The sequence below is a fragment of the Sphaerodactylus townsendi genome, linkage group LG01 (genome assembly GCF_021028975.2).
Source record: "Sphaerodactylus townsendi isolate TG3544 linkage group LG01, MPM_Stown_v2.3, whole genome shotgun sequence".
Classification (NCBI taxonomy): domain Eukaryota; kingdom Metazoa; phylum Chordata; class Lepidosauria; order Squamata; family Sphaerodactylidae; genus Sphaerodactylus; species Sphaerodactylus townsendi.
This window is the reverse complement of record NC_059425.1, coordinates 57,451,355-57,464,998: the sequence shown is the minus strand read 5'-3', so window position 1 is coordinate 57,464,998 and position 13,644 is coordinate 57,451,355. Positions and strand designations below refer to the sequence as shown.

Sequence of the window (13,644 nt, the reverse complement as noted above, 5' to 3'; positions counted from 1 at the left end):
ATACCGTGAACACACTGTATATGGTCAGCAATCTGGGTTGTATTATCAGTGTTGTGGAGCTTCTGATGGAATGTTGGCTCAGGTTGTCCTGATACATTACTGTAACACCATCTGTCTTTGTTCCTGTCCCACCCTTCTTCCAGGGCATCAAATTTGGTTTTCTCTCTTGTAGTTTAATTCCCAGAACCACCCAATAATGTAGGTCAGGCAGAGCGAGACTAACTGTCCCAAGGTCACCCAAGTGAGTTTCATGGCAGAATGGGGTTTAGTCTGGGTCTCTGTTACAGTAGTGTGCTAACCATAACACCACACTAATATCGTATATACTTGTGTATAAATTGACCTGCATATAAGCCGAGGCACCTAATTTTACCACAAAAAACTGGGAAAACTTATTGACTCGCGTATAAGTCGAGGGTGGGAAATGCAGCAAATACTGGTAAATTTCAAAAATAAAAATAGATCAGTAGGTTAAATGTTTTTGAATATTTATTTCAAAGAGAAACAGTAAACTAGCTCTGTAAGCCCTGATTCTCCCTTTAAATCCACTCACAAGGGGGGGGGGTGATTTAAAGGGAGAATCTGGGAAAAAATTGAGGGTGCCTGTCAGGGGAGGAATGTTTGTGTTAGAAGTACCAACATTTCAGAGTATCTTTAGGAGACCCTCCTGATGATACCACTCAGGTTTGGTGAAGTTTGGTTCAGGGGGTCCAAAGTTATGGACCCTCAAAAGGGTAGCCCCATCTGCTATTAGCTCCCACTAAAAACAATGCGAGATGGGGGCACTCCCTTTGGGGGTCCATAACTTTGGACCCCCTCAAACCAAACTTCACCAAACCTGGCTGATATCATCAGGAGTGTCACCTGATGATACCCTGAAATTTTGGTGCTGCTAGCCTAAAAACTGCACCCCCTGGCGGCCAACAAAGTAAAAACCCTAAAATATTTTTTAAAATACACCTCACTCGCATATAAGTCGATGGGGGCTTTTTCAGCACAAAAAATGAGCTGAAAAATTCGACTTATATGCGAGTATATACGGTATCTAAAAAAGTGATAGTTGCTGTTGCCAAATGTTGCAATCTTCTCTTCACTTAGTAGTATTTTTCGTTGTAAGATTACATTTGGATTTTCCTCCTTTTCTGTAGGACAATCACGGAAATGACATGCATCTTGGAATTTTCTGTATGGGGATTTTTGTAAAAAACAGAATTGGAAGGCTCACAGTAATCTACAGGTAAAGTGAAAAATAAAGAAATTAATGCTAGATCCAGAGCATTTTAGATTTCCATTGTAGAACTGATGATCTAGCCAGGATCCTTGTATATTTGAGGCTTACCACCTGCGTGTCTGCCTGATTTGGATGGCCCAGACTAGTCTGATTTCATGAGATCTTGGAAGCTAAGCAGGATTGATTCTGGTTTACTTGGATGTAAGTCCATCAAGGAAGCCAAGGGTTGCTGCATGGAGGAAGGCAAACTATATCTCTTGCCTTGAAAACCCTATGAGGTTTTCTACTTTTTGAGAGTGTACTTGAAAAGAGTTCAGAAGTCTGAATGATACAGCCAGGGTGTTAAGAGAGTCTTCAATTGGCTATCAACTTGGTAGCTCTCTAACTCCTCTGCATCCCCATTTTTCCTTTGGCCTTGGATTGCTGAGGAGCTCAGGCAGAGGAAGAGAGAATTCAGATGACTAGAGCAAGTTTGGCAGCATGCTCGCCTTGAGAACACTTTATTTTATTTATTTATTTATTTATTTATTAAACTTTTATACCGCCCCATCCTCTAGGGGCTCTGGGCGGTGATCTGGTTTATGGATCTGGTTTGAAAGCCTATGAAGTGGCAGTGAAAGAAATGAAGAAGTCTTTCTTCTCTGCTTCTGTTGCATCTGCTAGTTCATGTCCAGCTCAGTTGTTTAGGTTAGTTCAGACCATGACCACTCCTAAGGAGAAGTCCCAAAACATTAAATGATTGGCTTTCAGCTGTGACATGTTTGCAAGCTTTTTTGCAAACAAAATCTCTGAGTTCCACGAAGACGTTGTTTCCAGTTTTGATGCAAATGGTGTAATGGAGACTCTGTTGGCAATATCTGGTCATTTTCTTAACTGCTTCCCCCAGCTCTCACTAACTGATGTTGATAGAATTTTGGCTGCTGTGAGAGCAACGACTTGTTCCTTCGATCCTTACCCATCCAGGTTGGTGAAAGCTAGCCAGAATGTGGTAGAGGGCTCTTTGAGGGAGGTTATTACATCCTCTCCCTCCCTCCCTCCCCCCCCATCTCTTTCTCAGAGTAGCTTCTCTAAATCCTTAAAAGAGGCTATTGTTAAGCCTTTTTTGAAGAAACCTTCCTTAGATAAACAAGACCTAGTTAATTAGCACCCAAAATCAAATCTTCCTTTTCTGGAAAAGATAAGTGAAAGATCAGTTATCTGTTTTGCTGCTTAGTTGAATAGACTGTTGGTTACTCTGTACATGTAATAGCATCATCCAAATTTATGTGTCCAAGCCAAGTGAATAGAAACTTGGTTGAGCCAAGTCATTGATCAACATTTCTCTTTGAAATAGAATAACAATGTTAGCTCTGGCTGTTTTGCAATAAGATGTTTGTCTTGACAATGTTGCTTCTCTCAGGTGGAATGATATTGGAAACATAACACACAACAGGTCCTCGATTGCTGTGGAGCTCATCAACAAGGAAGAAACTGTGCTCTTCCACACTGTAAGCATAGTATTTAGAGATCATTATTGGGAAGAAGGGGGGGGTGGTTTAAGCTGGACAGTAAGCAAGTAAATTTGCTATGTGGCAAACTTGCATTTGAGGATAGTTTCAGATGGGTAGCTTTGTTGCTCTATAGAACAAAATTTGAATATTGTAGTTCCTTAAAGATCAAATTTTTTTTCCAGAGTCTGAGGTTTTATGAGTCAAAGTGATGTATCTAGTAATGATGTGTGATTCACCAAAGCTTTGACCTGAGAAAATATTGTTGGCTTTTAAAGTGCTACTAGATTCAAATTTTGCTGTTTCATTTGAAAACTATTGTATTCTTGAAGAGTCCCAAGGTGGGCTGTCTTCCTTGAAATCAACTTTCCTAGAAACTAGATGGTACTGCAGCGAACAGTGATGGTTGAAGTCTACAGTGTGCCACCCACTTACATAAAAAATATTAAAGGAATTGTTGCCCCTTCCTTGACCTCCTGTAGACTCTTAGGTGAGCTGGCGGTGCTCCAGGAATGGGGAAAACAAGCTGATCAGGGGGCTTTTCTTGAGCCTCTGGTTTTGTGATGACATAGATGAGTATTCTGTTCTGTGGTGATGGTGAAGTGAATGGAAGGTTGGAAAAGAGAAGTGGTAACCAGCTGGAGGCCTTGCATCTCTGTCCAACTTGTCATCACATCAGTTATTGAATTAGTCAATTGCCACATCCTTTAGAAGATAACACAGTTGCCCAACTTTCCGAGAGGTCAGCTGGGGTGGGGTCCACCCTCTTTATGGTGCCAGAGTGCTTGTAGTGCACATGGCATTGAGGAAACTGCCCCAGATAGCCTCATTTAAAAAGACACTGTATAAGCTACCCAGTCTGGATAATTAATTTAAATGTTTTTACACTTATATCTTTCTCTCCTTTGCAAGCTGATAGCTTTCAGGCATTTCCACTATGCATTGTACATGTGTTGGGCTGTTGTTTGGGCCCAGACGGTGTAGCAAGGTTCCATTAATGTCTCTGTAACTTAGATGCTGATTACTGATGTTTTTTGTGCATATTTCCTGAATACAGCCTTATATCTATTGAATATTTGAATAACATGACATTTTTCGGACAACGCTTTGCTGTCCAAGCTGCACTGTGATTAAATGCCGTTTTGGTGTTTTCTCTCTCCTGTCACCTTCCTTCAAGGATGACCTTGAAAATGCCAAGTATGTTTCACGCCTGTTTGCTGTGAAGCACAAGTTTTACAAACAGAATAAAATCTGCACAGAGTGAGTATACACTTTTTGTGAATTCTGATTCACTTTAATGAACATGGAATCTTCTTTTGGTGCAGGCACTGGCTTTTTAAGGGTATTTTGCAATATGTTCCCCCTTAGGTCTTTGCAGGTACAGCAGACTTAAAAGAGGTCCTCCTTGTTTCAGAGATAAGAAACAGCAGCTATAGAATTAATGTGTGATTTCCTGAGAGAGACACTCGAGAGATGCGCGGATAGGAAAAGAGGAATGGCGTAAAATCTGTGTGTTTATACTTGTACTATGAATGTACTTTTGTCATGGTATCCAGTAACTAAATAGAAAACTCACAACAGATTTAATTTTCTTTTTTATTCCCTTCAAAAATCTAATCTGAGACTTTTATGGATGTAGGGGGAAAACTCTGATATTATTTTCACAGTATTGCAGGATGTGGCCTGGCTGGGGTCTTTTCTAGAGTCCAACAGTCAAAAAGGGTTTATTCAAAAGCATGCATCATACCACATCTCACCCTATAAAACTCTTTTTCTTTCACACACAAAAAGATCCAATTGTACTACTGCATACCAGGCTTTTAAATAAATATCAATAATGAGTAAGAAATATTATGAGAATGAAGTATGAGAATGAAGTCTTCAGCAAACTTTTTCTGGATTGGCTGTCCAAAAACATCTACATTTTTGCCATAGAATGCCAGAGTTGCACAGAATTTTGTTTGAGGTTGTGTACTCTATTCAGGCTTGCTTGGCCTTGCCATCCCTCCTTAAACAGAGTGTGGGCCACTTTCCTGAGGCGGTATGAACAGTCTGTATTACTGGGGCTTTTTTCTCTTTGAAGAATCCCTGATATGCTTCAAAGGAACTTACCTGGTTCCTCCGTACCTGCTCCCACACACACATACAGAGTCCAGTTTCCACAGTCAAATTTGTATTCCAGAAGTCAAGCACAAAAGTTCCAACACTCACAGCAACAAATCCAAGGATAAACCTTGGATTCAGGCCAAGGTCCAGAGATTCAGGCCAAGGTAAAGACAGAGCAGATGACTCGTAGCAGGAGCCACAAGGTCAGCAGCCATTTGACATGTTGCTTCTTTGCAGCTATGCCCTTTCCAACTGCTTATAAAAACGAGGCTACACGAACAGGGCGGGAGCTGTCCCAGGTGGCCAGTAATCTTCCTCAATCCCAGGTGGGGTAGGGAAGGTGCACTTTGCCGGGTGACAGCAACCTGACTAGGGGGAGGTAGGCCAGCACAGAGGCACGAGATGTAGTCCGGCATGACGGGGGGAGGTGTATCCCCATATGGAGGCGAGAGCAAGGACTCCAGGAAGTGAGGTGAGGTGGCCTGCTTCTGCTCCTTGGAGAGTCAGTCTCCTTCTCTGGGCAGGACCAGCACTGATGAGTGCTGGGGGAGTGGGGAATGGAGGCTCCAGTTCTCTTCTTAGTGGGGGAAGGGAAAGAACTTGATGAGCCTCATCTGGGCTATTTCTTTCTTTCTTTCTTTCTTTCTTTCTTTCTTTCTTTCTTTCTTTCTTTCTTTCTTTCTTTCTTTCTTTCTTTCTTTCTTTCTTTCTTTCTTTCTTTCTTTCTTTCTCTTGCTGTCTCTCCTTTCCCTTTCTCTCTTTCCCTCCTCCTCTTTTTCCTTTTCTTTCTTTCAGATCCCACCCCCCAGGTGTTCTTGTAGGTCCCAGTTGTTCATAGTAGGACCCAGGGTGAGATATTCCATGGATTCTGTGCCAAAGGCATTTCCATTGCCTTTTTTCATTTGTAACAATGTATAGAATAATTTAATCCCATTCCTGTGGCTGATAATTGACACTCAAGCCTTGTCTGAGGTTGTTCCAAAGCTCCATGAAAATGTGAGCAGAAGATATTTTTATTCCAGTATTCTCAATTTAAGAAAAAAATGTTTTCATTTTCCAAGAGTGTGGTCATGGACATGGTGTCAGGATGTAGTGATTAATGATGTCTGTTTTTTGTTCTAGAGTAGTCCCTACTCTATTCTCTCAGAAGCTTTGAATTTAAAATATTTTTGCTCAAACCATAAAAGTTAGAAGAAACATGTTTTTTTCTGCAGGCCAACTTGAGTTCTACTTCTGCCTATCAGTACAAATAGAGAGAATGAAGAAATTAGAGAGAGGGTGAATGCTTGGATGGAAAGATTAACTTCCCTGTTAATTGATTGCAAGAATAGGCAGATACAATACTACCGCCACTATTTTAGACATTGCAACAGTTGTGCAGCGTAGGATTGCTTTCTATCATGTAGGATCCTTCAGGATGCCATCTGAGTTGTGGTTCATGTTGTCAGCTTTTGGGCTTTCTCAGCAGCGTGTTTGTCCTCACAGAATACTTAATCATCGTAAGCTTTGTAATGACTGTCGAAGGCTTTCACGGCTGGAATCACTGCGGTTCTGTGTGGTTTCCGGGCTGTATGGCCATGTTCTAGCAGCATTCTCTCCTGACGTTTCTCCTGCATCTGTGGCTGGCATCTTCAGAGGATCTGATAGTTGGAAAGGAAAGCAAGTGGAGTATATATAGCTGTGGTCACAGCTGTATATAAAGTAAAGGTCACAGCTATATATACTGTGACAGTAAAGGTCACAGCTATATATAGTCCACTTACTTTCCTTTCCAACTATCAGATCCTCTGAAGATGCCAGCCACAGATGCAGGCAAAACGTCAGGAGAGAATGCTGCTATACAGAGAACATGGCCATACAGCCTGGAAACCACACAGCACCCCATTGTAATGACTGTTCTTGTGGCAATGCCCTGTTGATGCTTGGATTGCATTCATGATTTCTGGTGAGCAGGTGGGGTACATAGAGCAGAAGGGCAAACTAAGGCTATGGAGGCTGGAGTTGAAGTCCCTTTTCAGCTGTGAAGCTCACTGGGCGACCTTGGTGCAGTCATTGTCTCTCGATGTAACTTGCAGGGTTGTTACAAAGATAGGTGCACTTCTCTGCACTCCTTGGACAAAAATGTGATCAAAATCAAATATACAAATATTTATTTTCTTGTTTCATTCTTTGTATACTGCATTTTGTTCAATTGCCCTGGGACTCTTGACTAAGGGGCAAGTTTACACTTTAATCCTAAAATTAGTACTGCTTGGATCGTACCTGCGATTTCCCATTCTATGTGTTTTGAAAATGGCTCTGTTAGTCTTTCTTTTTTACGTGGGTGTGTATTTACTAACTGCGCATAACGTCATTCACCAGATGAGAAACTGTAAGAGGCGAAATTCTGCCTTTCCTCTCTTCACGTAAGCACTTTACTCTAGCTGAATGTTATGGTTTTTCCTTTTCCTCCTCTCTGCCTCAAGTGATGCATTTTGTTCCCCAACATCCATGCCCACATTTGCCTATTCCATCGCTCTGTTCTCCTTCAGTCTGTGTGCTTAGCCTGTTCGGAACCCTTCTCTGCTCTCTATATCATTTGCCTAAGGCATGTAGTGAATGGTATGCTATTCAAGTTCAATTTACATTCAACAAAATGCTTACTTCCAGTTAGTTCTTATCTTGCATTTTCAAGATAAGGTGATGCAAGGATGGTAGTGTGTGTGTTTAAAGGCATGTGTGTGTGTGTTTGTTTCTTTATAAAAGATTTTAATGCATCCTTTTCAACCCATTTACATCCATTACAAACCAAATAATTACAATATATAAAGGTCCCTTTTTAATTTTCTGAAGTGGAGTATGCTGTTGGTAGAATGGCCCATATTTAGAATAACTTCCTATGTGTTTCACCCGCAGACAATCAAATTCTCCTCCTCCCATCAGGCGACGGCCCACCTGGAGTAAATCGTCCTTGGTAAATATCTTGGCTAAGTAAAATCATTTATTACAAGCAGTTTTAGGCATCATGAAAGTGAAACACAAAGATGTTAAAGAAAATAATTAACCTTTCAAGCTTCTCCCAGATGCTTGTCAAAGAGCAAGTGTCTAAATGTACTAAATAGCAGATTTTCACCTATAAATATATTGTGTTTATTTTTATTTTTACATTTTAGCCAAGGCAGCACCCATGTATTTTGCCTCCTATGCATGTCCAGTGTGGTGAACCCTACCCTGAAACTCACAATTCACAAGGTATTTATTATAATTAACAATTAATTAACAGTAATTATATTTAACGTTTATATATTACAAGGTTTAGAAGTTTCAACACATTTCACAAATATAATTATGGTAAGCCTGAACCATTGCCTTGTAAGACCGGTCGATGTTGTTATCTGTGTACTGCAGATTTTGGGAGATTGGGCTGAGAGACAGCCTTGCCCTGTGGCCAGTGAATGGGTAGTAGCAGACATGGGAGTAGGAGTTGCCATTCACAAATTGCTGGATTGTGACAATATCATATTATGATACAGGAAGCAATCCAGAGCCGTGTGCCTATGATCAGATTTCACTTCCTGTCTGAGGTAAACACCATGAGCGCATTTGATTTTTTTCCCCTCTTCCATGGCTGGAAATCATAGCATGCCCCTCAAAAAGGTTTCTACATCCTTCCTTCTGTTTCTTACTCACTCTATTGTCCTGTTTGTTAACTTGTTTCATTTTTTCCCTCATGTATTCAGACAGCATTTTCCATGGAAATGAAGAAATGTTTTACTGTCGATCTCAGACTAGCTTGGATAGATGTGCAATGGACTACAGCTACTTGAATGGCAACGTCCCCAACGGCAGTGTGTGCAGCGCCCCAAGTATGAACTCCCTCAACCGCTCACAAAATTTCATTCAGGCTTCTCCAATGTCCTCCAACCTCAGCATCCCTGGGAGTGACATCATGAGAGCAGACTACATCCCTAGCCATAGACATAGTGCAATCATAGTACCTTCCTATCGGCCAACGCCAGACTATGAAACTGTAATGAGGCAAATGAATAGAGGGATTATTCATACAGACAGCCAAAGCCAGTCGCTGCGGAACCTCAATATCGGGAACACCCATGCTTATAATCACCCCAAAGACCTTGTGTATAGCCAACCAGAAATTCGGGAGCGCTCTCCTTATACTATAACCTATGGGCCCCAAGGCACTTATAAAAAACACATCACTCCATCTGAACAAATGAAGCCCATAAATCCTACACAGACTAAAGCAGCAGCCAGTGCTATTTCCCACACGGTTAGCACACCAGAGCTGGCCAACATGCAAATGCCAAATAGCCAGAGAGGAGGTACAGCCCATGTACTAAAAAACTACCGTTTTAGACCACCACCCCCATATCCACGTCCACGCCCTGCTACCAGCACACCTGATCTAGCAAGCCATCGCCACAAGTATGTTAGTGGAAGCAGCCCTGACCTGGTCACTCGGAAAGTCCAGATGTTGGTGAAGACCTTCCAAGAGGATAGCTCTCCAGTCATCCACCAGTCTCTCCAGGAAGTCAGCGAACCCCTTAGGGCAGTCAAGCACCATGCACCTGTCAACAAGCGGCAGAGTTTGGAAGTCATCAGCAACATGGTGCGTGGCATAGAGGTCATGACTTTAAAGAGTCTAAACGCTCCTTTACCACGCAGAAATACTTTGCGAGAGCAGGTGCAGCCAGAGGAAATAGTGCAGCTCCCTCACTACCATCACAAGAAGACCTTCTCAGATGCCACAATGCTGATACACAGCAGTGAAAGTGAAGAGGAGGAGGAAGCCTCGGAATCTGTTTCCTCTATGGCAGCATTCCATGAAAACATGGAGTACAGTGCTCAGCTGCAAGCTGCCTTGGCTAGAATACCAAACAAACCTCCCCCAGAGTATCCCGGAGCCAGGAAAAGCGTTAGCAATGGAGCCTTAAGGAATGACCCAATGAACGTTACATTGTCTGTTTCTCGAGTCAAGGCCATGAGACCAGGGCCTACAAAGGCTGTCAGTGTATGTCGGACTGACCCAACAGCGGTGAATGGCTCTTCACTAGGCCCATCGATCTCAGAACCAGACTTAACCATTGTAAAAGAGAGAGTCAAGAAAGAGCCGGTGAAGGAGAGGCCTGTATCTGAAATGTTTTCTGTTGAAGATAGTATCATAGAAAGAGAGATGAGGGTAAGTATATTTTTATTTCTGAATTTAGCAACCATATGATAGATTTGAAAAAGTGGCAGCAGTGCCACTTAAAAGCAGTACTCTGTTAAAGTTGATTTTTGAAATAGAAATATATGCATCTCTTTGACTGTGCGAGCATTCGGTGATAGAAAGTCAGATCACGAATGTACTTTTAATAGAACTTCCATTGTAATTAGAAACTTACTTTAGAAACGTACTTTGAGCATTCCCAAGATTCTGTTGAAGGTACTTGACTGTGTTCTGCATGCCCTATTCTGTGTTCTGTTCTTTGCAGATTTTCTGAATTTTTGTCTTATCTTCAAGATACAAGAAATTCCTAAGTAATGATTCTGATGGGGTAGCTATTTAGAGATAGTTGCTATCATGATGGGAAATTTGTACTTTTGAAAACATAGGTTTTGGGTTAGATCCAATATGTAATTTCTTCTTGTGCTGCAGCTCTTGTGCAAACTGAAATGCAAAGAAAAGACTGTGGTAGATGCTAGTTCTAAGTCAAATATATTGTATCTCCATTTATGTTTCCTCTTGTAAAACCAATTTCTGGGTGCTGCAATATATAGGGAAGAAAGTGCTTAGTGTGCCACAAGATTGTGTGAAAGCAGAACTGCGCTAAATCCACTTATGTTTCCTCTTGCGCATCACTGGAGCCAAGCCCATGTGTCAAAAGAATGACAAGTAACTTTTAAAGCCATCTTTGCAAAATAAAGGGTGCAGTCCAAACATAACTAGACATTTTGAAGAGCCATTTGTGTAAGTGGGAGATGTTTAAGAACATGTATCTCAGAGCAAGGTCAGTGGAGTTTGACTGGATTATGCTCAGAGTTATCTTTATTTTCCCATTTCCTGCATTAGGTTCTATGCCATTGAACTGAATAGGTGACTAGAAGTCTGGACTTTCTTAGCTGAAAGCAAAAAAACATTAATATGAACTGCAGATATGAAATGGCTGAATAAACTCTATATTAAATAGAACACATGTTTGAACAGCTCACATTGCCCACTCCAAAGGGTGTAGTGGCATTGCAAACAGGAGCAGACAAAGCTCTGTGGGATCTATGGACCTTTTGAAAGCACTACTTTAAGCAAAAAAAAAAGTTAGCTTATAAACACTGGTATGAATCTTGCGTGTCATTTAACAGGAGGCTCTGCATCGAGGCAGGTATTGTCATGTGATAGCACAGGCTGATGGGGAATCTAGCCCAGGGGTCTGCAACCCGCAGCTCCGGAGCCGCATGTGGCTCTTTTGTCCTTGTACTGCGGCTCCGCGTGGCTTGGGTCCTCTCAGCCTCCTTCGGAGAGTGGCCCTAAGGGTTAATGGGAAAGAATTCTTTTCCTAGAGAGGCACAGCCCGAGACAGCTATCCCAAGCTGCTTCTGGCTTCCCTGTCTCAGCTGCCTGGAGAGCTATCCTCTTGGAAGGTCTTCACTAACATCTGGACTTTCCGAGTGACTCAGCTGATTTTCAGCGCAATCCTAACTTCAGTCCGCCCCTCCCTTGATTGGGGGTCAGGGGTTGACCCTGATTTGGGTGGCCTCATTTCCCCCTCCCCCAGGACCTTCTTGGGGGGCTGGACCACATGGGGGACCCCAGCATTGCCACCTTTGGTTGCAGACCCCCCAGCAGCCCTGCTGAGCTCCAAGGGCTTTCCTGGTGGATGGCAACCTGGCTGAGTCCAGGTGAGAAAGACGATGTCAGGTTTTAAAGGAGTTATTACCTGCAGCCCTGCAAGGTTGCACTAGTTGGGGTTGTTTGATGAGGAGGCAGGGTGGGTGGGAATTGTTTGCTTCTGCATTGCCAAGGAGGGCAGGAGTGCATGGGGAAAGCCTTGCACGTGGATCTTGGAAGGTTTACTTCAGAGTAAGCCAGTGGAGGGTAAACTTGTAGATTGTGGAAGGGAGGAAGGCCGGGATCATCCTCATCCATGGTTGTCGCGGGTTGCCAACTCCCGGCAGGCAAATCCCAGGATATTTGGGGGTAGATTCTCAGAAGCTGTGGCTTTTGGGACCAGGGCAGGGGCCATGCTCAGTGAGGAATATGGCTGGCGAGTCCACCCTCCATGGCAGACATTTTCCAGGGGGGGGGGTTCAGTTCCCCCTAGAAGTTGACAGTCCCATTAAAGGCACCAATTTTAATTCACCATCCAAGTGGAATTTGAGGGGGTTCTTTGGGGGGGGGGCATAATCTGTGTCTTTCAACACAAGAAAAGAGAAATGTGTGAAATGGGGGTTCTATTACTGGTCATTTTAATCTTGTACAAAATGACAGACTTTCCCCCCCCCCTTTTGCTTTGATGGGTGAAAATGGGCCCCAAGAAGGGAACTTCTCCCTGCAGTTGTTAAATTATTTGAATCCCACTACCGAATCCAGAGACGTAGCTGGGCCAAACTGCGCCAGGTACGCAGTGTGTTTTTTCCACCCCCCATGCCCCCCTTTTCCCCGCCCCCCTGTGGCAGCGCCCTTGCAGTCCCCCCACGGCACACACCCCCACCCACCTTCCCACACTTACCTACGTTCCTTTTCTATTTCTAGTACTTTTTGAGGCTGAAAAAAGCGGCCTCTTCACAGTTCAGGGGAAAAAACTGCCTGACGATCTATACTTCCCAGGAGACTTTGTGAGCCCCAAGGTCTCTTGGGAACTGTAGTTCCTCAGGCAGTTTTTAGCCTGAACTGTAAATAGGCCGCTTTTTTCAGCCTCAGAAAGTACTAAAAAAAGAAAAGGAATGTAGGTAAGTGTGGGAAGGGGGGTGGTGTGTGTGTGCCGTGGGGGGGCTGCGGGGGTGGGGGTGGGGAAAAGGGGGGCGGGGGTGATTTTTCACCCCCAGGCTTGCGCCCAGTGCACAATGCACACCCTGTCCCCTTGGCGCTCCGCCACTGACCTGACTTGACTGAAAAGAAGTCAGTGACAGGCACCTAGGTAGGAGGTGCATAGGAGGCTGAGCTTCCGTGTCATAAGAGAAGGATGTTGACAATGGCATAGCAAGCACCCTTATATCTGTCTCTATGTGTGGGAAAAGCGGGAACAAAATGCCTATTGTCTAGCATATTTCCTCCATTGTGTCCTCCTCTTCAATGCTGGATAGAGAAGGAGGCTGGTGGGGGGAGAGGAGGGAGATTGCTGCCACCTGGGCTATTAGCAGGGAACTTATACCATGAGCTTCCCTTGCAAGCAGGTATCATCTTGAGGACTACTACATCTGGCTATTCTTATTTCTGTAAAGCGCCAGGAAGGCAACTCTTTTTCCTGTCTACAATTCTAAGGATGAGAGAAGCTACAAGTGTAGGTTTTGACTTAAGGAGAGGTGATGCCATTTCTGGCTTTTGAATAAGCAAATTTAGTTGGACAAAAACCTACTCATTGTGCCTTGTTCAGATCTCACAAAGCTCTGTTGTTGTGTTTTAATTCTCTCTATTGCCACACTTGCACATTATCTACCTGGTGGCAATGAAACAAGTTTCCAGTTGGCTTTTTATGAGCTTAGTCATGGGGAATATATTGTTAATGGGACTCATTGTATTTATTTCAGCATAACAACACTGTTTAAAATCCACCCCCAGTCTGGGTTTATGTATCATCTTTGTGATTTGCTTGGCTTGTTTGTTTCTGTTCCCTCAGTCTAACT

At 43.2% G+C, this 13,644-nt stretch overlaps 1 protein-coding gene across 4 annotated transcripts in view; it reads left to right on the top strand.

The window, feature by feature from the left end:
* The window catches only part of PTPN14 (protein tyrosine phosphatase non-receptor type 14), a 149,543-nt gene that overhangs the window by 116,331 nt on the left and 19,568 nt on the right, over positions 1-13,644 (top strand). For all 4 annotated transcript variants that reach the window (XM_048492756.1, XM_048492664.1, XM_048492912.1 and 1 more), the window contains exons 8-13: positions 1,149-1,237; positions 2,631-2,718; positions 3,896-3,978; positions 7,720-7,777; positions 7,977-8,055; positions 8,544-10,003. In XM_048492756.1, coding sequence (XP_048348713.1) covers positions 1,149-1,237; positions 2,631-2,718; positions 3,896-3,978; positions 7,720-7,777; positions 7,977-8,055; positions 8,544-10,003 — 1,857 coding nt within the window. The remainder of the gene's footprint in view (positions 1-1,148; positions 1,238-2,630; positions 2,719-3,895; positions 3,979-7,719; positions 7,778-7,976; positions 8,056-8,543; positions 10,004-13,644) is intronic.